At 49.5% G+C, this 25,053-nt stretch overlaps 1 protein-coding gene across 1 annotated transcript in view; it reads right to left on the reverse strand.

Annotated features, from left to right (window-relative positions):
• Positions 1-10,348: 10,348 nt before the first annotated feature.
• Positions 10,349-25,053, reverse strand: part of LGALSL (galectin like) — a 33,683-nt gene continuing 18,978 nt past the window's right edge. The window contains exon 4 of the mRNA XM_086937126.1: positions 10,349-11,727. Coding sequence (XP_086793252.1) covers positions 11,584-11,727 — 144 coding nt within the window. The 3' untranslated portion in view covers positions 10,349-11,583. The remainder of the gene's footprint in view (positions 11,728-25,053) is intronic.

Below are 25,053 nucleotides of genomic sequence, written 5' to 3' on the forward strand. Positions count from 1 at the left end.
CCTAGCAGACCCGGCAGCAAGAAAGCCCCATAGCTCACCGACGAACTCAAGAGCTCCAAGAAGAACTGCCGAGCCCTCGAGAAAGCCTGGCGCAGAGATCCAACACCGAACAACATGACTGCCCTCAAGCTCGCAACCCGAAAACACCACCAACTGATCCACGCCACCAAGAAAACTGCATTCAAGGAACGACTGGACAACAATGCCCACACCAGCAAGGAACTCTTCAACATCGTTAAAGAGCTCTCCAACCCCAACGCCGGAAACAACGACATCACCCCTCCGCAAGACCTCTGCAACTCCCTCGCCTCCTACTTCCACAACAAGATCGCGGACATACACAACAGCTTTAGCACTCAACCGACGCACGCCACGACTGAACCACCGCCCCCCACCACCACCCTCCGCGCCTGGACCCCGATCAGCACCGAAGACACCATCCGCACGATGAACTCCATCCACTCCGGATCTCCGACCGACCCCTGCCCTCACCACGTCTTCAACAAGGCCGACGCTGTCATCGCACCCCACCTGCGGGACATCATCAACACCTCCTTCGACACCGCTACCTTCCAGGAGAGCTGGCAGCACGCCGAACTCAGCGCTCTACTAAAGAAGCCATCAGCCGACCCCACTGACCTCAAGAACTACCGCCCCATCTCGCTGCTCCCGTTTCCTGCAAAAGTCATCGAGAAGACAGTCAACAAGCAGCTGGCCGCCTTCCTCAAGACGAACGGATCCCTCGACCTCTCGGAGTCTGGCTTCCGGGCCAACCACAGCACCGAGACCGCCCTGATCGCAGCTACCGATGACATCCGAGCCCTGCTTAACAACGGAGAAACAGCGGCCCTCATCCTCCTAGACCTCTCCGCGGCCTTCGACACTGTCTGCCACCGTACCCTAGTGCAGTGCCTCAGCAACGTCGGAATCCAGGAGAAGGCACTGGAATGGATCACCTCGTTCCTCGCCGGAAGGACACAGAGAGTCCGCCTCCCCCCGTTCAGATCAGAAGCCATCGAAGTCATCTGCGGCGTTCCTCAAGGCTCCTAGCTCAGCCCAACCCTCTTCAACGTCTACATGAGCCCCCTCGCAGCCATCGCACGCCAACACAACCTCAACATCATCTCCTACGCCGATGACACCCAGCTGATCCTCTCCCTCACCAACGACCCCACCACCGCCAGAGCCAACCTACACGAAGGGATGACAGACGTAGCCAAGTGGATGATGAGCAGCCGCCTGATACTGAACTCGGACAAGACGGAAGTCCTCATCCTGGGATCTTCACCCTCCGCCTTGGACAACTCCTGGTGGCCCCCCGCCCTGGGCAGCGCACCCAAACCAACAGACCACGCACGCAACCTGGGCCTCATCCTGGACTCCTCCCTCTCCATGACCAGACAAATCAACGCCGTCTCCTCATCATGCTTCAACATCCTGCGCATGCTACGTAAGATCTTCAGATGGATCCCCACCGAGACCAGGAAGACGGTCACCCAGGCCCTTGTCACCAGCCGTCTGGACTACGGCAACTCCCTCTACGCCGGAACCACCGCCAAACTCCAGAAGAGACTCCAGCGGATTCAGAAAGCCTCAGCACGACTCATCCTGGACATCCCTCGTTGCAGCCACATCTCCGGACACCTGAGAGATCTGCAATGGCTCCCGGTCAACAAGAGAATCACCTTCAGTCTCCTCACCCACGCACACAAGGCCCTACACAACCAAGGCCCAGGATACCTCAACAGCCGCCTCAACTTCTACGCTCCCACACGCCAACTTCGATCGACCAGCCATGCCCTCGCCGCCGTCCCCCGCATCCGAAGAGCCACCACAGGAGGAATGTCCTTCTCCTACCTGGCCGCCAAGACTTGGAACTCCCTCCCGACCCACCTCCGACTGACCCAGGACCACCTCGCCTTCAGGAAGCAGCTCAAGACCTGGCTGTTTGAGCAGTAGCGGACCCCCCCTCCCCTAGCGCCTTGAGACCCTCCGGGTGAGTAGTGCGCTATATAAATGCTGTGATTGATTGATTGATTGATTGAGGTGCCTTCTGAACATCTGGGAGACCACAGATCTATCATCGAAAGGCAAAATATGGGTAACGTTAGGATTGGCAATCGCTAAAAGGAATATAGCAAATTTGTGGGGACAACTCCAACGCTCAGCTTCTGGAGGAAGGATATGGACTGGTGCATGATCCAAGAAAAGACAGTTTATGTAGCCCAGGGTTGTCCCCGGAAGTAGGTGGCTGTATGGTCCAACTGGAATGCTTATCGTGGTAACCTATGTGAACGCCCCCTTATTACGCTTATTGATGAGCTAATTACAATGCAAATTACTGCTGCATTGATAACACCCTGTGAAAAGCTGTACCAGACACGATCTGGATGTACTGTGTTTTCCAATGATAACTTTATGAAAACTGTACTCCCTGTATGTGAGACCATCTAATTTATTTTCTTTTGCCAATAAAAAAGATTTTTTTAAAATAAACAATAAACTGATAACAAATTATGTGAAAAAGGAAAGCACAGAACAAAAAAACGTTTGCATACATAATCTAGCCATCTGATCACCACAATCCTTGAGGTTGAAGAATGGTACCCCAGACCTTTATCTACTAACCACACCACCCTTCACCCTAATGAAAAGCCATTGTATGTTTTAAACAATTTAAAATGAAAACTTGAGGCTGTAGTATGTTAATAAACACTGACTCTTAACAAGATTAGCTAATAAAATGATGACTGCAGGCAGTTCACAGAAGTCCCTACACTGGGAGTACCATCACCTTTTATATATACATGTATGTGTGCATGTGTTTTTATTTGGGGCACCGCCTCAAACCCCTAATTTTTCCAAGGGTGTGGGGAACATTCATCATTATTTGTATCCCAGGAAATAAACAACATGGTGGACATTGGGACTGAAGCCTCAACCCAAATATGACAGGCCTCCGGATAACAAGCCTGCCGCCCCATGCTGGGGGTCTCCCCGCCGTGGGGTTCTCTCAATGGCAATGCCAGCAACATTGGCATTGTCAGTACAACAACTATCCTCTAAACTCTAAATGAGGCCTGGGTTGGTGGAAAAGGCATGCATCAATTTTCAGAGAATGAGTTGTTGCCACCAACATCTAAATGAACCCCCATAAGTCTACTGTTTTCAATATTAGGCAGCGGCAGCCGGAACAGGTAGGTGCGGCAGGGAGGGGGATGAGGGCGGAAGTCGACAGACGATGGAATAGGTATAATTAAATCAATAAGAAAATCATATTCTGTCGTGTGTCGACTTCCCTCCCACCCCCACCGCGCCGCACCCCGCCACACCACACTTACCTGTGCCAGGCCGCTACTGATATTAGGTAGACATAAAATGAAGCACAATGGTTGGTGAAGTTCAACATTTTTTTTATTAAACGTTTGAACAAATATTATACTAATATATACCAAGTTGCTAAGAAAAACAAATGCTTAAAAGGCAAAATCTCATGTTCAACGGTCATAATAGTAGGTGTGTTGGCCCTGACGGATGTAATGTAGACCCTAGGCCAAGTTCCACCGCACACATGGAACCTCTCTGTCTGTGTACTTGTAACCTTTAATGTGGCTAGCCCAAGTAAAACGTTTGACACCTGACAACATTTTGAATCCGTGGGCCTCATTTATGAGGCCTTGCGTCAGTTTTGCGCTGCTGATGCGTCACTTTTTATGACGCATCTGCGGCGTAAAACATGCGCCTTGTTGCGCCATATTTAAAAAGTGACGCATCTAGGTAGATGCGTCACTTTTTAAACCCCTGCGCCACATTATACCTGCGTCAGGTATAATGTATGCAGAGGGGGCGTTCCCCCGCAAAAAGCCTCGTAATAGTGACGCAGTGAAATCTATGAGATTTCACTGCGTCACTTTTAGGATGCTGTTGCGTCAAAATCTTGCGCCTGCCTCACAGCAGGCGTAAGACTGACGCAAGCCCTTTCACATGGGGCTTTCCCCATGTGAAAGGACGCATTGCTGGAGTTGCGTCACTTTTGTGACACACTCCAGCAATGCGTCACTTTTGCGCTTACAGATGCGTCAGAAATACTGACGTATCTGTAAGTCCTTGCGACATGATGCGTCATACATTAAATATGACGCATCATTGGTGTCACAAGGAGTGCGCAGTGAAAAGTGACGCATCGCTGTTTTCACGCAGCGATGCGTCACTTTTCATAAATGAGGCCCCATATATTTAGACAAACAATAATCCATTGTAGGATGTCATGTGTGCTTGCTATGGTATCACTAAGAGTTATATTTGTGTCCTGGATATATAAGCCATAATACCTCTACTCACTCAATGGTCCAGTTTTAATTAACATAGTTTATATGCACCGGTTTAGCAAATATAAGCTGTATATTTGCATTAGAAAAGAGAGGCCACTGTGTGTATCACTTACCAGTGCTTAATTTTTAAAATAAATAAGTGGCAGGGCTCTTGTAAAGAGGACACTGCAGCTTGCACAACATATAGCCCCTGCCCTGCTACCAATGATTGCAACAACACAACTACTAACATCACACTCCTACAGGTTTGAGAATTCAGACTATTTCAGGCCCCCAAAGCTATAAGATTGGCTTGAGCAGCGGGTAATAGTAATTTTCAACATATATTGATATACTAGCAGCCCGTCCCGACGTTGTCGGGGTATGAATTGCTGCCGGCCAGTAGTATATTGTTTTGTAGGATTTCGTTTTGATAGCATTTCTTATCTGTGACAGGCCTGTGAAACGCTCCGATTCACAGTGCACTGCTGATGCACTTAAGAGTGTGCGTTCAGCAGTGTGTGAACTCGAGTTTCCCTACTTTATTTTTCCTTGCAATATTATATAGCGCGAACTCGACAACATGGCATGAGCACAATTTACATTACAGAAGAACACATTCATTTGTGGTAGGCACGGGGAGACAAAGCGATTTGCCTGGAATCACAGGATGTTGAGCTGATGCCGAGATTCGAACGTAGCTCCTCAGCTCTAAAGTTCCCAATTCTAGAACTTGTGGTGGGAGGTGTGTCTAAAAGTGTATGTCGGTGCTGGCCATCAATGTAAGAGACCTGTGCATTTTTCAAATGGGTGGTGAAAAAATATGAGTATGTTGCTGGAGATGTGGGCCGCCTGCCACCAATGTACTTACCGGGGGAGGGTAAAGACCCATTATTCCGCAACTTTCTTTCCGCATACCTTAACTCCGCATACTTTCATTACGAAAGTACCATGACTCCGCAATGCCATTATAACGCATGGCATTACATTTTATATGCTTTTACCATGCACACATTTACAACGAAATTCGTTGTAAATGCATGAATGGTAAAAGCATGTTTTTTTAAAATGTTTGGATAAGGTAAGTATGGGTATAGGGGTATATGTTTTGGGGTACTGAGGTATATGTTTTGGGGTGTTTGGGTATTTTAAGGGTTCAGATATAGTTTTGGGTTATGGGGTACAGGGGTAGTTTTAGGGTTTATAGATAGGTATGGGTTTTGGGGTACAGGGATATTTTTAGTGTTCAGGGATAGGTTTGGGTTTGGGGTATAGGGGGATTTTTAGGGTTCAGGGGTAGGTTTGGGTTTTGGGGTACAGGGGTATTTTAAGGGTTCAGGGCTAGGTTTGGGTTTTGGGGTACAGGGGTATTTTTAGGGTTCAGGGCTAGGTTTGGGTTTTGGGCTACAGGGGTATTTTAGGGTTCAGGGGTAGGTTTGGGTTTTGGGGTACAGGTTTATTTTTAGGGTTCAGGGCTAGGTTTGAGTTTTGGGGTACAGAGGTATTTTTAGGGTTCAGGGCTAGGTTTGGGTTTTGGGGTACAGGGGTATTTTAGGGTTCCGGGGTAGGTTTGGGGTACAGTGGTATTTTTAGGGTTCAGGGCTAGGTTTTGGTTTTGGGGTACAGGGGTATTTGTAGGGTTCAGGGGTAGGTTTGGGTTTTGAGGTACAGGGGTATTTATAGGGTCCAGTGCTAGGGTTGGGTTTTGGGGCACAGGGGTATTTTTAGGGTTTAGGGATAGGTTTGGGTTTTGGGGTACAGGGTATATTTATAGGGTTAAGATGGGTTAGTGTTTAAGGGTGTTGGGGTAGTTTAAGGAGTAAGGGTGGGTTATTATTATGGGGTGCAGGGGTATTTAAAGGGAGCAGGGTGGGATTAGCACATGATATGAGACGTGGCATGAAGGGCGGAACGTACCACACGCCCCCAGGTTTGTCACACCCCCAGCACACGCCCACAGCACAACGCAGACACTCCCACAAGGGACTACTTTGCTGGCACGGTTCTTATATCTTTAAATGTATATGTTGGGCGTCTGCATAGCCTATGTCCTTCTGCTGCAACTGCCCTTTCCAACGCTGTATTGGGTGTTGTGATTGGTGCTGTGGTTCCTGAGATTAACCGCCTGAAAGGTTTGGCCTCTCTCTTTATTATATTAGTATATAGATATAGATAGAAGATATAGATGTAGATAGATATAGATTTCTACCAATATTGTGATTTTGGTTTGTTGTAGCCCATGTACCACATGCATTTCAATGAAGAATGCCTTGCAGCAAGCACTAAGAGTAAGGAATCCATCACAAAAAAACAGTTGCAGCTCATATCAAGACTGTCACCTCTCTTCCCCATAACCTGCACAATTAAATGTTCTCCAGACATGCGCCAACTCGCTTTACATCAACTCTTTGGCCTTTCTGCATGAGAAGAGATAACAAGAACTCTGACAAAATCAACACTTCAGCTGGAACCTGGCCTTACCCACAGTGAGGAAGAAAAGGAGAAAGAATATTTCTGATTTAGCTCTTGGTGACAACTTGCACAAGCTCCGGTGTGGACAATAAAGTGCCAAGCTCCGGAAGCCACTGGCTCAAGCACTGCCGCATTGGCGCATTGGCTCAGCAATGCAAAAGAGGGCATGAGTCATTTCCTTGCCAATGGTTTGTCACTACTCATTCACAATTATTTATTTATTTATTTATTTACTGACATTTTTAGAGCGCAACCAAATACCCGTGGGTGTCTCGGCGCTAGACTGCAGTAATGTCTATCCTGAGAAGTAAATACGGTGGGCTGAGGATGTGAGTTACTGGTCAAATAACCACGTTTTTAGTTGTTTCCTGAACTGTAGGAGTGATGAGCTGGATTTGATGTAGTAAGGTAGGGAATTCCAGATCTTAGAAGCTGCAGCAGGAAAGCGACGCTCGCCCCAAGTAGCTGTTCTACTGCGTGGAGTGATTAGTTGATTGAGTGTAGAGGAGCGGAGTGTTCTGACTGGATTGTAGGGTTTTAGTTGATCTTTAAGGAAGCGAGGCCCCTGGTCCTGCATTACTTTGTAAACTATACACATGGCTTTAAACTTTATTCTATTTTGGATAGACAGCCAGTGATAGGTTCTCAGAGTATCTGAGATGGGGGTGCCGCCGCGTTTTGTACAGTCTGGAGTTTTTTGGTGACTCTTTTTTGTGCATTTAGAAGGAGGCCATTGCAATAGTCAAGGGAGGTAAGGACCAGTGATGTAACCAGGGTCTTGGCGGCCGTGTCAGGTAGAAAAGGCAAGATTTTTCTAATCATCCTGAGTTTGTAATGGGCAGTGGAAGCTACCTTGTTAGCATGGGTCATAAAGTTGAGTTGGTCATCAAACATGACTCCCAGATTTCTGGCCTTGGAGGCGGGACAAGGTGGAGTGCCGAAAGTTGATGGCCACCAGGCTGTGGGCCAAGATGGTGAGAGCTTGCCAAAGATGACCACCTCCGTTTTGTCGGAGTTTAGCTTTAGGCAGTTACCCGCCATCCATTCACCTATCGCCGCCATACCAGCTTGGAACCGTTCGGCCACCTCCTGACCATCACCCTTAATGGCCAGTACCAGCTGCGTGTCGTCGGCGTATGAGGTTAGGCTCATCCCATGTGCTTTGATGACACTAGCAAGGTCCGACACGTAGATGTTGAAAAGTGTCGGACTTAGGGATGAGCCTTGAAGAACCCCACACGGTAACGACCGACTGGCAGATTGGAATGGGCCGAGAGTGACCGCCTGGGTTCTGTTAGCCAGGAAGGAAGTCAGTAGATCTTTTGCGGTGGACTGGATGCCCATTTTTTCGACACGGTTGACCAAGATCTTGTGGTCAACCGTGTCGAATGCTGCAGAAAGATCTAGGAGCACTAGCAGGGCTGTCCCTCCCTGGTCCCGGATGGATCTAATATCATCTGCTGCCTTAATGAGAGCTGTTTCCGTCCCATGGTATTTGCGGAACCCAAACTGGGTGTCATCAAGCAGGTTGTTTCTCTCTATGTGATCCGATAGCTGTTGGTTCATAGCTTTCTCCGTGATTTTGGCTAAAAAAGGGAGACTTGCTATAGGCCGATAATTTTTCAGCTCTTGTCTGTCCAGATTGACCTTTTTTAGTAAGGGCTTAATCAGTGTGTTTTTCAGGGCATCCGGGTAATCCCCGGAGCTCAGTATTGAGTTGCAGACATGGGTGATGACAGGGATAATGGTGTCTGCGACCGAGGTTAACACAGAGGTGGGGCAAGGGTCCAAGGCTGATCCTGATTTAACTGAATTCAGTATGGTCCTAGTTTGATCAGTGGTTAGGGGAGTAAAGCTCGTCAGAGGATTGCTCAGATTGATCAGAGGAAGGGGGGTACTGGTAGTGCTTGGTTCTGAAGTGAAAGTTTGGTAGATGTTATTTACCTTCTCAAAGAAAAACTCAGATAGAGCATCGCATAGTGATTGCGAGGGTGGAGGTGTTAAGTCTGGTGTGTTACCTGATAAGGTTTTAGCTATATTGTATAGCTGTTTACTGGAGTTTTTGGCTAATTCTATATGTTTAGAGAAGAAGAGCTTTTTTGCTGCTGTTATCATGGATTTGTAAGTAGCTAGGGCCTTTTTGTATTCAACCTTACTTTCGCTATCATAATCTCGTCGCCAATGTCTTTCCTTATTCCTTGTTAGTTGTTTTTGTGTTTTTAATTCTTTAGTGTACCATTGAGCAGTTGGAGTATTCCTATTTCTAGAATGGGATTTAGTTGGTACTAATTCCGAAGTGGCGACACTCAGCCAATCATGGAATTGATGTGTGGCAACACTGGGATCGTTGGATAGGTCTGGTTTGAGTTTAGTTAATAGTATGTTTAAGTTGTCGTAATTTAAATCCTTCCAAGCTTTGAAAGGACCAGGCTTGGGGTGAGGGATCTTTTTACTCAGCGAGTCTTTGATGGTCATGCTAAAGAATATGGCCGAGTGGTCTGTCCATGTCATCGGGAGAATGTCGGTCACATGTAGATTTTCGATGTTAGTGAAGATGCCATCTAACGTATGTCCTGCTTGATGGGTCGGGGCGTCAACCAATTGCCTAAGACCTATTAATTCTAGGTCTGACGTGAGGGAGATAGTATCGTGGTCGTAGTGTTGCTCGAGGTAGAAATTAAAATCGCCCATAACCGTGGTGGACTCATCTGTGGCTATAGATTCAGTTATCGTCCCCAGGTTGGTCAGGAACGCTGCTCTGGACCCCGGAGGACGGTATAGGAGCACTCCCTTGAAACTAAAGGACGGAGAGAATTTTATTATAAAATGTAGGGCTTTGCATGACAAAGCCGGGATAGGGGAGGTGCGAATTTCGAAATGGTCTTTAATTATGATGGCCAGACCCCCGCCTCTGTTTTTCACCCTGTCCTGTCTATGGACAGTGTAACCAGGTGGAACTGCCGTAACCAGGTCTGGGGCCGATGCCTCATCAGTCCATGTTTCAGTTACGTACAGTGCATCAAGAATGTGATCAGTGATAAGGTCGGCGATCTCTTGGCAGTGTTTTGGCAAGGATCGCGCATTGATGAGGGCCATGGTGATATGATTCTCCTTAATGCTCTTAGTGGCAGGAGTAGTGGTGGTACTGTTAGTAAAGTGAATGAGGGTATTGCAGTGAGGACAAATAAGATTAGTACCTGTGGGCATGAGTGCCGGGTCAATGATGGTACAGCGAGAGGCGGGAGAGGGGCGAAGTTGCAGCAAGGTGCTCCGCTGATAAGGTAAGGGACAAGCAGGGGTCATGGCCCTAGGCCCGGTCCCGGCGCGGACGGGCGCAGACGGGCTTGCCTCTGGCGCGCCTCCGGCGCGCCGTCGGCGCGCCCGCTGCGCTCGTCCGCTGCGCGGACGGGAAGCCTTCATCTTATATCCGGCGTGAGGAGGGTGGGAAGCGTCCTGCATCTCGAGCGCCACCCCTCCCTCACCCAAGATGGCCGAACCCTTCTCTCCAGGCGCCCCGGATACCAATGCGCTCTGGGAGTCGGTTCGAGTGGCCAGGGATCAGAAGTAACTTGGCCAGATTGTCTTCCTGTGAGGTTTGGCCATCACACCTGGGACTTTTTGAACCCCATCTCTTGAAGTGACACGAGTTTGAAGGTCACAGAGAATGATTGACTAGTACCCTCCCCCTCCCTCCAGCACTTCCAGCACTTGGGGGCTTATTTACAAGAAGCCTGCGCTGCCGGATCATCACCTTTTTGATGCTCCGGTGGTGCAGGGTTCTCAATAATAGCTATCAGGCTACGGAAGGCCCCCCTGCGTGGCTATGCATGGTCTCATAGATATGGAGTAAGGCAAGGCAGCGCAAAGCGCTGTGTTGGTTTACTCGGCGTCGAGGAGGCGTTCCATGGGCGTTGCGGTGGGCGTTCCCACGTAACATCCAGGAATTTTGGTGCTGCCCCAGGTTTACAAAATCAAGTAAACCTAAACGGAATCCTTACGACTCCTCAGAGCAGGTGGAACGAAGAGAAATTATTTACTTTCTCCTCGTTTTTTCCTCTTTCCATGTGTGCTGCATTCTAGAGCACACATAGAAAGAGGGAAACGCCTCTCGGGATTGTTTCTGTGCAGGAAGGTGGCCCTTCCTGCACAAAAACAATCCAGCCTGCATTGGAGACACCCTTGCACCATGGTGCAAGGGAGCCTACATTGGCATTAGGCAGCAAATTGTGCACTAGCGCAGAGGAAAGGACAGGAATGTACGGTATTTCATAAATACTGTGCATGCCTGCCCTTTCACATTGACATAGGGCAGAGCTGCAAGAAGACTTGCGGCACTGCGCTGCCCTACGACAACTCCTTGTAAATGACCCCTTGGGCTTTAATGCCATTGACCACTGCCTGTTATGCCCCAAAGCACCCAAGGCCACCATATTGTAGTTTGTAGCGTTTTACAAAAATCACGAATACAAATAATACAGAATACTCTGGTTACGCTTGTACTTCAAAACAAATCAATGGCATTGCACATGCTTTTTTCACAAATGCAGTGCAGTCCTTTTTAATAAGCATAAGCCCACCCTCATTGTATGGAACTGCGCTGTCTGCTCTATGTGGCCGCATTTGTGCAAAGTAACTTAAAAGGGGCTGATCTGTAGCACTAGGCTGAGATTTCTGCAGTCTGCATGCACCTGCCCCAGTATATTTCAGTAACTCAACAAAGATTTCTGAATGCAATAGAAGTAAGGTTGTTGAGGCAAGGTTTTGTGTTTTCCTTCTGGTTCTCTCTCCATCAGAGTTCTCTTCATGCTACTTTGGTAAGCTTGGCATCCCCAGAGACTTTTAAAGCAGTCACTGTCCTAATTTGCAGCACTCGATGGGCGAAGTTGCAGATCTGCTGTCCATCCACAAGAACCCGAATCTGTTGGTGTTCACAGAGGATCTCGATCTGCAAGGCAACACACACTGTGTTAGGACATAAGAGGTGCAAAGGCTGCTGGGAAATACATGAATACATTGCTGCATCGAAATTGAACTAAATTATAACTCCACAGCTGACATGTGTCATGCACACAGGGCACTCCTACTGTGTGAGGCCTCCTTGCAATAGTCCACGTGCAGGTGGCAGCTCTGCCAAGTACCACGCATTAGGGGTTAGACTAGCATATTTTAGTGCTGGGGTCTGCATCACTGCACTAAAATACATTTGTCATGCAATTATGGTACTCCCGACCACCCCACAAGTCGCACTCCATGAGGAGCTGCATTAAAACAACAATCACACTGACAACAGTGTGAGCTACACAGAGAGACTCTCACTTGTTTATTCAGCAGCAGCACTTTGTGGGAGCGTCCAGTCTTTGTTGTGTGCACTCTTACTATTTTCACATATGTGAAAGACACTACCCACTTTATTAATTTGATTGACGCAGAACATTTTGATCCCACCACAGCAGTTCTGGTCACGTTGGAAATTTGGGGCCAGATGTAGGAAGGCTATTACCGGTCGTTAACGTCCGAAATTACCAATTTTCTGCCGTTACCAACCGGTATTAGGCTTTTCTGATGTAGGGGCCTAATCTAAGGATTCGGTAATTTACTGAATCAGTAATTTAAGGAATCGGTAAATTACCGAATTCTTAAATACCGATTCAGTAAATTACTGAATTCCTAATGTAGGGAGCAGTTAAATGAGTGCTTTTGCCATGTTAGGATTAGTTATTTACCACCAACTACAAGTTGGTGGTAAATAACAAAACCCCCTAAAAAAGCAATCTCATGCAAATTATTTTAGTGCCATGTGGCAGACATACATGCCCTTAGGGTATGTATGTGTGCCACATGTGCACCCATACACAATTGAGGGGTGCAACAGGGTATCAAAGTGACACCCTGCCACCCTTCAATGTTTTCCCCCCTTTTACCGAATCGGTATTTACCGATTCGGTAATTCCCATTCATTCCTATGGGCCTCCAGGCCCATAGGAATGAATGGAGAATACCGTATCAGTAAATACCGATTCGGTAAATACCGAATCTTAACGATTCGGTAATACTTACCGAATTTTTCCCTAGATAGCATTTACCGATTCTAAATACCGAATCAGTAAAATTCTGTATTTTGAAATCGGTAAATGTCCCTCACCTACATCTGGCCCATAATCTCTATATATCAATATACCACAGACAGGAGGCATTCAGGGGATTAAAAAAACATCTCAACTCCAGACCTGCCCCAGTATAAGTCCCCACTGACTTCATTATTTCTCTTTTAGAAATAGCCTTCACAAAAACTATTTTCTTTTGGAGGGACAAAGGAAAGTGACATCTATGGCAGTAGTCCCTGCCTCAAATTTTGCAATATTGTTTTTTGATAATATGGAGACACAACACATCCCAAATGCTACCAACGTCTTTCTTTCCAACATAAGCTTATGGAAGATATACATAGGCGTCGGGGCTCATAACGTTGGGCGGAATCATTTCTGCCCGACTCGGTCATGGGACCAAGCGACACTCGGTTGGCGGTCCCAACCGCCCCATTAGGATGCGATCGAACACTGTTCGGTCGCATTCCTATTTTCACTATGGGAGCATGCATTACGGCCATAAACCGGCTGTAATGCATGCTGCCATAGTGAGATGGGAGGTGCAGTTCATCCCTGCACCCCCTTGGAAGGCACCTCAGGGTGCCTGCCACATGGTTCAGGGATTAACCGGAGGCCATGCATCAAAGACAGCCCTGCTGAGGGCCCTCTAACACGCTTTCCGACATGGTTTCCATGTTGGACAGACCGGCATGGAAACCATGACAGAAACCATGATCGCAATCTCAAGGGCGGAAAGGGCCGCCCTTGAGATTACAGGCTGGATTCCGACTGAGGGACGGGCTCTCCAAGCTCATCAGAAGCCATCTGGAATGACCGGCCGGTTTCCTTTCCAACCGCCTCTTTCATGATGAGGTGGTTAAAGGAAACCGACCGGCCCATTATTATGTGGCCCTAAAGGCTCCAACCAAAGGTCGGAGCCTTTAAGAGCCGTATCGTAATCGGCCCCAAAGTCTTTTTGATATGGTCAGGCAATGAAACAACTTACCAAGTTCTGCCAATAGCTGAACTCTTGTCAACCAGATCTCAGATTCACACACCACCACAGCAACATCCAAATTGAATACCTAGATATCACAATTAAGGATTCTGAAAACTAACTATATGAAACCTGTTTATTGCAATAAACCATCGTTTATCTGCCTATTTTTGCTTGCCTTGGTGGAATGATAAAAGTGTCTTTTAATTTTTCAACCCATTAGCAAAAAGGGGTGACCCTGTGTCTCTCAGAGCCTGGGTATGTATGATATATAGCAAAGTGGTTCTGTCAGAAGTGTCAATTTCTTTGTTCAATACAATCAATGTATCCACAACAATCGATTTTTTTGTGAAGAACATATACAATTTTGAATGGGAAAAAAATTCTACGTCACTTTTGAAGAACAAAACAAGAATATTAGGAACACGGGGGCGTGGCTAAGCCGGCTACGATGGTGGCTGTGCTGTGCTGAGGCTCCGTACCGGGCGCACTTTTAAACTATTTCACATGGTCGCTTCTGGCATCCAAGCACATATTCCACAACCGGAGCACACGGGACATCTCACGATGACATCCTCCTGCTGAATCGGAGCAGGGTAGCAGAGCTTACTGAGCCGTTGGAGGACCCGGCGGTCAGCGGTAAAATGGCGCCCACCAGCGCCCGTGCCCAACATCGGGAGAGCTCGCCATGCTAGAAGGGTAACAGCCCAGCACAGAGACCTACGAGACCAGTGGCCAGTGAGGCCGGGCTACGTGGGACCAGGAAGATCGGTCTGCCTAATGGCACCGGGTGAGGAGGAGATATCATGGCACCGTTGAATGCAGGAACCCACAGGAGAGATGCGACAGGCGGAGAAAGGGGGTCGCAACAGGCAGAGCAAAGCTGTGGGTGACTTGAGAGACACATACTGTGCAATGAAGAACGGGTGCCATCGATGCGGCTCCCTCTCCCGGACCGCCGGAGATCGGAGAGCCGAGACTGCCTGACCTCAACGTGGCGCCTGGCCGACGCGGCGGTGAGACCTCCTGGGACGGAGAACGAGAAGCTGGGCCTGCCGGGAGTGCCCCACACAGACACTGGTGCAGTGAGTGGTGGGACCCTCCCCGGGGCTTCCTGATACTGGGTAGGAGGGCGCGGGGTGTCCCCCCCACCGCTGAGGCCCTGCTGCAATAAATGCCTGACCGTAAGATGGTGGCCTAATGCCCCCAAAAACTCACTACTCGGCTCAACACAGGCTAGCGGCTGCAAGGAGTGCGTCTGCCTGTGCGCCTCATCGGGCCACTCAACCCTACAACGAACGGTGGTGGACTGGGCTCTCCTGACCACGGGAGACACCTGACACAAGGAATGAAGGGCGGGGAACACGGGGAGCCACGCGGATTGAACCCTTAATACTGCCTCACACAGAGACAGCCACGGAACGCGAATAAGAAGGGATATCTCCAAGTTGCACCCTGAGCAACCCGTTATACGTCAATTAGAGCGTGGGGGACAGACCATATCCAGGACTCACATCAGGGAATCAGGGGCCCACATGGAGCCCCCCAGGCCTAGGTATCACTGCACACCATCCAAACGAAGCAAGACATTCTGGAAGACACAATGGGTAAACCTAGAGCCTCACAAGCCATCACGGTGCCGGAGACAGCTCCAGAGAATATGCACCATCCCAAATCCGGTGCCAAGCTGGCTGCGACCCCGCCTGACTCCTCCATATTGGACAAGCTAGACCGAGTGCTGGCAGCTATTGAACTCTCCAGGGTATCTATGGAGGAACGCCTTGGCACCCTGACGACTGAGATCAGCCTTATCAGGGACTACCACCAGAAACTTGCCAAAAAGGTCAATGAAGAGGGGAAGATAGTGGTGGACCTGCAGCCCACGGTGAAAGAACAACAAACAACCATCTGCGATGTCCTGACCCGTTTATCGACGATGGAGGAGCGCATGGATGATTTAGATGGGCGCTCGAGGCGCTGTAATATCCGCGTGGTGGGGCTGCCCGAAGGAATTGAGGGGCCAGACCCAGTGGGGCACATGGAGGAGTGAGTGAAATCCTTTACCCCAGCGGCCGATCGGGGTCAGCCTTCTTTTCCATTGAGCATGCCCACAGAGTCCCGGCGCGCAGACCAAAACCTGGAGTGCCCCCCAGACCGATGTTGGCGAAATTCCTCCACTTTAGAGACCGGGATGCAGTACTCAGAGCCGCCAGAAGATCAGGCCCCCTCAGGGTCGAGGACAAACAGATAATGGTATTTTCAGATTATGCCAGTGCGGTGCAGCAACAAAGATCGCAATTCCTGGAGGTAAAACGCCGGCTAAGAGCGAACGATATCATATACTCCCTGTTATTTCCTGCAAGACTCAAAATTATCCACAACGACATTGCTATATTTTTCACGAACGCGGAGGAGACATGCGACTAGGCGGACCAGCATTGCCCGCTGCTGCAAGGACAGAGGCGCAACCAAAACGGGGGGCGTACTGAAGAGAACACGACGGCTCGGAGCCCAGCCGTAGACTCCCCAGACTTAGAAAAAATTATGCAAGAGCGCCGGGATGCCCTGCGAGCCGTTTCGGCTCTACAGGCCTCTCCCCCTTCAGGCGGCCTGGATGGCGCCCCACATTTAGTCTCCTCGGCGGGGGAGGAAGATAGCGACGGGACTTCGTCTAAAGGAGACTCGATCACACCGCCCCAGGTTACCCCCTAGACAGCAGACCTCATAGGCTGATGAACGCGCATGATAGACCATGGGAGGCTACATACAAGACGCTACCCACATTTTCTCGCAACGGATGGTTGTGAGATGGGCCTACCAATGGACTCCTGAGAGCCTCCCCCTATAAAACCGCAGCCTCTCCATGATGTCCATGCAACATCGTCCCAACACCTCCCGTGACCAGACGACGACCACTGATCCTCCACGAGCCCGATCAGAAATCAACCTCGCACGCACGCTCCACCACCCCATGGTTGTTGTTCAATGCCCTCTTCCGCTAGGAGGTCAATTTTGGACGTATCGCCCCCAGCGATGGGTCCTCAGTATTGGGACTGTTTCCCGACCCCAGTTCTTAGTTCCCCCGGTCCCTGCACCACGACCCCTTGTTACTCCCCATGTAAAGGGCGAGGGCGCAAGTCCACACCTCCACACAACTTCGCGAGCGGTATCCATTGGCAAGGGAAGGGAGGCTACTCACCCTCAGAGACCCAACATTGCCGTGACGCACCTTACCATCCACCATGACACATTCGGAATTTAAGTTCTTAACTTTAAATATACGAGGGATGCACACAGCCAGAAAGCGCTATGCGATTCATGCTTATGTTAAGCCCCAAAATGCGCAGATCATCTCCCTACAAGAGACCCACCTCACTCAGGAGGAACTATGCAAACTCCAAAAGAAGTGGTGCGGAACATTCTCTGCCACAACATACTCCGCCTTCGCAAGAGGAGCGCTGGTCTGGATTAGACCTGGAGTTCCCTGGAGACCGGAAGGAGGGTGGACCCCGAGGGACTGTACGCACTGCTGGAGGGATTGCTAGACGGGCAGTCCATTCTCATTTGTAGCATCTATGCCCCTAACAGAGACCAGACACCTTTTTGGGGATCCCTAACCAGCACCCTAGCATGTTTCACATCCTCCCAGTGGATACTAGGCGGAGATTACAACTGTTCTTTAGATCTTGTACTGGACAGATCCCAACCCCCGCCACACACTCACCGGCCCACACGCACACAGCCGCACTCCGCGTCTGGGCTGCCCACTGGTCCTTGGTAGACGCATGGCGCCATACCCACCCGACCTCCAAAATGTACTCATTCCATTCCATACCCCACAACCTGCAAGTGCGCCTAGACCGCTTCATGTGCACGCAGTCTCTCCTACCACGCATCCAGCTCTCTTAAATGGTGCCCACCCATACCGCCGATCCCGATATGCCGCCTCCCGAAAGACAGCCTTGTAGACCCGGTATTCCAACACGAGCAGTCAGAGACCATCCAACATTACTTTGCCGAGAATGCAGGAACCACACCTACTAGGTCACTGGAATGGGATGCCTTTAAGGTAATGTTACGTGGGGCATGGATCCGGCAAATTACAGTAGTGAGGCACACACTGGAGAAAACGGTACAAACCACAGAACGACAAGTGGCACAGTTATCTAAGGCAGCAGATCAGCGGGAGGTCCCACCCGCGCAACTAGCAGACGCCAAAACCAAATACGAGGAGGCGTGCGCCGATCTACGGTGCTATCATTTACGCACATATACCACTAGAATCCATAATGAGAGGAACCAGGCCGGTACACTGCTAGCCTGGCTCATTAGGCAAGACACGCAAGCGCAGCCAATCACTGGCATTCGCAATGCCAGCGGGGAGGTGGTCTACACGCAAGCTGACATCCTATCAGCCTTTCACAATTATTACACCATACTATATAAGGAGCCGACACAGGACAGGGGGGAACATATTCGGACTATGCTAGCCACAGACACCATAGCTCAAATAACAGACAAGGAGCGAACGACACTGGACGACCCACTCACAACAGTGGAGATCAAAGCCGCCGTCTGCCGCCTGGCCAAAAACAAGGTGCCAGGACATGATGGTTTCCCGATAGAAGTGTACTCCACGTTCTCTCAGCATCTGGTCCCGCGGCTCGGTGCGGTCTTTCATGAGGCGCTGGAGCTGGGACACCTCCCTCCTTCTATGCGGGAATCCGTACTGGTGAAGTTCCCTAAACCCGATCGGGACCCTCTACTTAGGGCCTCCTATCGTCCCATCACCCTCCTGACAACGGACTGCAAAATACTGGGAAGGATCTTGGCTGATAGACTCACAGGGGTACTCCCCAGGCTGGTACACCCGGACCAGAGGGGGTTTGTCCCGGGGAGAAACACCTCCCAAAATATACGTCGGCTTTTCCAGGTCCAGGATGGGGTACGAGACAGGTTTCCACATGCGGCGTGCCTGGTGCTTGATCTCGAGAACGCATTCGACACCCTGGGGTGGCAGTATTTATTTAAGGTGCTACGGAGGGTGGGTATAGGACCACAGTTCATAGCGTACATCCGGCTATTGTACACCGGCCTCACCACACGGGTTAGAATAGGTTGTTACGTATCAGCCTCCATTCCGATCGAGCGCGGCACATGCCAGGGTTGCCCCCTGTCCCCCGTCATCTTTGCCATCGCCTTGGAACCGCTGGCGGCACGCCTGCGAGAGGTGGGCGAGCACTGGGGCATCCCGCTAGGAGGTCGCACTCATAGTGTCTTCTTTTATGCGGACGATCTCCTTATTTATGTCCGGGACATTACAGCAGACCTAACCACCCTCTGGACCACGCTTACAGACTTTGAGGGTGAACTGGGAGAAATCCTCTATCTATCCCCTACACCCGAACACTCCACACAGGGAAATTCGACTAGGAGAGGCCGTACTAGCATGGACAGGGGACCCCCCGCGATACTTGGGTGTCAGACTCTACCAGGAGCCTCGGGACCTCCTGGAAGGCAACCACTACCGAGCCCTCAGAGGGCTTAAAAACTAAGTTAGTTTCTGGCGGACCCTCCCCCTGGCCCCCATTGGACGGGAGGCCCTATCCAAAATGATTATGGTACCCCGGCTCCTTTACTACTTCGCAAATATCCCAGTCATCCCACCTAGGTCCTTTTTCCAGGAGCTTAACTCATTACTAATATCCCTGATCTGGGGGAAGGGCCAATGCAGAGTGACACCGTCGGCCCTGCAGCTGCCACATGATATGGGCGGGATGCGTGCCCCGTCATTTCAAGCATATTTTTTGGCAGCGCAACTACAGTGGATATCACGTTGGATGGCACACCGCAACCTAGGGGAGGCGGACGCGCAGGATGGTATGATACTAGTCCCAGAACTAACCTGGATACTCCTCCCAGGGACCAAAGCCAACCCTGCTCATCCATGGTTAGTCAAGGTGGCTAGATCCGGTGCTACGAGGATTCACCGGCTATCCAGAGGGACACCTGTGTACTCCCCCTTGCTGCCGCTCATGGGGCTCCCCAAGTGGCACGGGTATTACACTATGGGAGAACTTAAGATCTGGACCGAACATCAGATTACGGAGGCGGAGGCCATGTTCACTGATGGTCAATTGATCTCGTTTGCAGGCTTGGCCGAAGAAACCGGGCTCCCAGCCGGCCAATTCCTGCGGCATCGACAGCTGGTGGCAGACTACAAACGGACTTGGGGCCTTAGAGATGGAGAACCCGAGACACACCCGGTATTACATACACTACTACACATGGGGACTGGTAGACACCACATTACATGGATCTATAAGTCCACTATGGAACTTGCATGTATACCTCTAACACGCTTACGGCTCCGCTGGGAAGAGGACTTCGGTCGTGTCCTTCATGACAGGGAGTGGCTAATAGCCTTAGAACACCATAAAAAAGTGTCCGGCAATCAAAGATTCAAGAATGTCCAATTTAACGTACTACACCGTGCCTATCTCACACCATGCAGACTTAAACGATTTTACCCGACTTCTTGTTTCGAATGCCCCTTTTTGCCATACTCCAGACGCCACATTCCTTCATATGTTCTGGACATGCCCCACGATACAATCTTTCTGGACAACGGAACACACCACACTACAAACAGTCACAGGTCTATCAGCTCTTCGCGAATGGGAAGCATGCGCCTTAAGCATATTTAAACGCAACAAGCGACAGAAGGTAGAGACCAAATTTGCTCTGCTGGCCATACTTCTTGCCAAGTGTAGTATAGCAATGCACTGGCGCGCACCGGAGGGCCCCCCAATAGCAGCATGGTGGGGGGGGGGCGATACTGAAATGGACCGCAGTTGAAGAAGATCTCCACCGGCAGGAAGAAGCTTGTGGCATGCGACAACAACCTATTTTGCTAGAATGGGCAATGCTCCTTTATGAGTTTAAACGCATACACTCGGCAGGCGTAGAACCCCCACATGACACCCACACGGAATCGGGATCCAACATACATTAGCCCACACACACTCTACGCTCCCTTGCTCCAGGGCGTACCTCCAGGTCACCCTGAAAGGATCACACGGTTGCCAATAGCTGACCACAATGCTCGCAGTTAGTGTGTCGACATGGAGTCACGATTCCCTTACCCCAGCCTGATGCGCCCCGAAAACCCCTCCCCGATCCCACACTTCCCGAGTTATACATCACCCCGTTTAGTTCAGAACCTGGATTGACATTGAGTATTACCCTCTACAGGGCACAATGGACTATTGACTGTCATACGGGTGAAGGTAACACAACAACCGACCCAACAACATCATCCACGGTATCTCCCAACATATCTGCTGGAGACAGTAGCGATACGGCACCCCCACTGCTGGACATGCTGCTCTATACCGCGCAATGTCGACATCAATTGTAATGTAGCAGTACTTAAGTATGATTATTGTATGACATGCATGAATCTAAAATCCAATAAAAGAAATTTTCCAAAAAAAAGAATATTAGGAACACACCACAAGGACAAAAATATTTTTTTGTCAGAAATAACAGTATTATATGAATATTATGCATGCAAATTAATGAAAATGGCTGTCCATAAAGCAATACAATACAGGGCAATAAAGTGATTGAAATGCAAGAAAAGTGACGTAGAATTTTTATCCCATTCATGAATGTTCTTCATAAAAAAATCGATTGTTATGGATACATTGATTGTATTGAACAAAGAAATTGACACTTTCCCAACAGAACCACTTTGCTATATATTTTAATTTTTTAAGACAAATTATTTCTTGATTGTGACAAGTGAAGCATTGTTTCTTGCAAAAGACTCTTTCTATTTCCATGGCACATTCTGCAGCAGTTCTGTGATAGGCTCCTTCATCCTGCCTGCGTTCCTGCATGTGCCAGTCTGCTTTCATTCGCACTAGGTTTATGTTTAGCATGCTTCCTGCAGGGCTGCAGGATGCAAGTGGGGGAGACAAATGCACCGGTGTGGGGTGTGGGCTGCGCGTTCGCCAAGAACGAACCTGCTGAAGTGACCTGTAGTGCTAAAGAAGGATAGCCACAGCGATTTTGGGATTTGTTTTCCATGTGTATCATTTAATTTAATTTTATTTATTACAAATGTTAGTGTAATGCATGTCAGTGAAGTGATTTACAGGCACATGCATCAAGCGATTTTGGAATCGCAAACGGTGCGAATCGCAAAATTCGGCCGTTTGCGATTCCAAAATCCCTTATTGGGATGCATCATTTATTTCTCATGTATCGCAATTTAAGAATTCGCATTTCTCAAATTGCGATAGCATTTAAGGAATCGCAAAGTTTGCGATTTCTTAAATGCTATGCATGATTAATTTTAATTTGCGAATTCGCAATTTTGAAGAGAAAAATTACCATGAAGTAGAACTTCATGGTAATTTGCGAAAAGTTTAAAAAATGCAAATAAATGCATTCTTGAAACTTACATGTTACACACACACATGCCCTTGGGACATGTGTGTGAATAAAATGTACTTGCATGACATTCCAGGGGTGCAGGGGGGGTCCTTTGGACCCCCCCCTGCACCCTTGAAATAGCATTCTCATTTTGCGATTCCTTAATTGCGAATTCGCAAAATGAGAATGCCTTCCCATTGATTCCTAGAATCAATGTAAAGCGTTTCCTTATTTGCAATTAAGGATTTGCAAATAAGGAAAATTAAGAAATCGCTAAAACTGTTGCGATTTCTTGATGCATAGGAATTTGCGATTCCTAAATTGCGATTCCTTAATTTTCGCAATTTAGGAATCGCAAATTCCTACAATGATGCATGTGGCTGTTAGTTCGTATTTATGTTGTAAAATGCTTTTTGTTTTATTTTGGGCTTTTGGAGGGAAGAGTCTTTCTAGTTTGGGCTTTTGGAAAGAGGGGTTGTTTAATGATAGTTTTTGGGAAGCGTTGGGGTACTTCTCTTGCCCCACCACTTTTAAAGGTTACCTGCCACCCCTGCCAGGTGGGTCGCTCTCACAGTGTGTCAAGCCTGACCCACATTAGAAGCCCCGAGCACCACAGCCAACGTGTGTGAAGCACAGACAGATGTCAGGATGGTAGGCCTCGGCTGCCCTCCTGCCCTGCCTCCAGTCATGTGCCAGTGGGCGAACACACACTTTTAAAAGTGTTCGGGAGTCTGCATTTAGCGGTCACAAACCATCCCCCAACCGGCCGCCACGGAAGTGTGACCTTGATTTCACCCGAGTCTGGCAGAAGCAGCACTGAAAACAGCCTGCAGTGTGGCACAAGCCTCAAGGGTAGCACACAGACCATATGCATCCGGGTGCCATCTCCCCCCCTCTCAGCACGCGCTATCCCAGTCTACGGACTGCTTCAGCCTTCCTTGCCAGTCACTTCTGGTTGGCACTGGTGAGCCCAGCAGCAATGGGGGCCAGTGTCAGAACGCGGGGCAAAGACGTGGGTAGAAAGAACAATATTATTCTGTCTGCTTTTTAATGGTCTTCCGCCTTTAGATACCGAATACAGTCACACGCACCTTACATGAAAGTTAATGCAAATTCAAGTAATGAATGGGAAATACACTCGTTTACATCTTGAAACCTCAATTGGTTAATGCAGTCTTTCTGCAGATGTCTGTCTGCGTTTAAGTAGAGAAAAACAGAACTGCATCCTGGTTGGCAGAGTAGGGAATAGTGACTTCTCTATTTATAGTGTTACGACATCCCATTCTGCAACGGAGAAAGCACTTTATGCAAATAATTGATTACAATGCACACAGTAGGAGATAAGCGTCACTCAAAGTGTCACACATTTGGCTGTAGAATGTCACTCTTAAGTACACTTAAATCATGGAAATGTCACACATAAGCAAACTGAAAACATGGCAGCTATGAAGTGGTACAGGAGGGGGCATCTAAACCATCAATGTAGAGTAAGCGGAACTCTCGCAGGTCCCTGGAGACCTAAGGTAGCAAAGCTCCCTCAGGTCCCTGGAGAACTAGAGTAGGCAGAGCTCTCTCAGGTCCCTGGAGACCATGGGTAGGCGAAGCTCCCTCAGCTCCCTCAGCTCCCTGGAAACCCAGGGTAGGCGGAGCTCCAACAGCTCCCTAGAGACCATGGGTAGGCAGAGCTCCCTCGAGTCCCTAGAGACCCAGGGAAGGCGGAACTCCATCAGGTCCGGGAGACTTAGGATATGCAAAGCTCCCTCAGCTGTCTGGAGACTTTGAGTAGGAAAAGTTCCATGCAGTCCCTGGAGACCTAGCTTAGGCGGAGCGCAGCTTCCCTGAGTCCCTGAAGACCTAGGATAGGCGAAGCTCCATGCGGTCCCTGGAGACCTAGGGTAGGCGAAGCTCCATGCAGTCCCTGGAGACCTAGGATAGGCGGACCAGTGCTTCCTTGAGTCCCTGGAGACCTAGGGTAGGGGAAGCTCCATGCGGTCCCTGGAGACCTAGGATAGGCGGAGCTTCCTCGAGTCCCTGGAGACCTAGGATATGTGGAGCTCCCTTGAGTCCCTTGAGACCTAGGGTAGGCGAAGCTCCATGCGGTCCCTGGAGACCTAGGATAGGCGGACCAGTGCTTCCTTGAGTCCCTGGAGACCTAGGATAGGTGAAGCTCCATGCGGTCCCTGGAGACCTAGAATAGGCGGAGCTTCCTCGAGTCCCTGGAGACCTAGGATAGGTGGAGCTCCCTTGAGTCCCTTGAGACTTAGGGTAGGCGAAGCTCCATGCGGTCCCTGGAGACCTAGGATAGGCGGACCAGTGCTTCCTTGAGTCCCTGGAGACCTAGGGTAGGTGAAGCTCCATGCGGTCCCTGGAGACCAAGAATAGGCGGAGCTTCCTCGAGTCCCTGGAGACCAAGGATAGGTGGAGCTCCCTTGAGTCCCTTGAGACCTAGGGTAGGCGAAGCTCCATGCGGTCCCTGGAGACCTAGGATAGGCGGACCAGTGCTTCCTTGAGTCCCTGGAGACCTAGGGTAGGTGAAGCTCCATGCGGTCCCTGGAGACCTAGAATAGGCGGAGCGGAGCTTCCTCGAGTCCGTGGAGACCTAGGATAGGCGGAGCTCCCTTGAGTTCCTGGAGATCTAGGATAGGCGGAGCTCCCTTGAGTCCCTGGAGACCTAGGATAGGCGGACCAGTGCTTCCTTGAGTCCCTGGAGACCTAGGATAGGTGGAGCTCCCTTGAGTCCCTTGAG

The sequence above is a fragment of the Lissotriton vulgaris genome, chromosome 9 (assembly GCF_964263255.1).
Source record: "Lissotriton vulgaris chromosome 9, aLisVul1.2, whole genome shotgun sequence".
NCBI classification, from domain to species: domain Eukaryota; kingdom Metazoa; phylum Chordata; class Amphibia; order Caudata; family Salamandridae; genus Lissotriton; species Lissotriton vulgaris.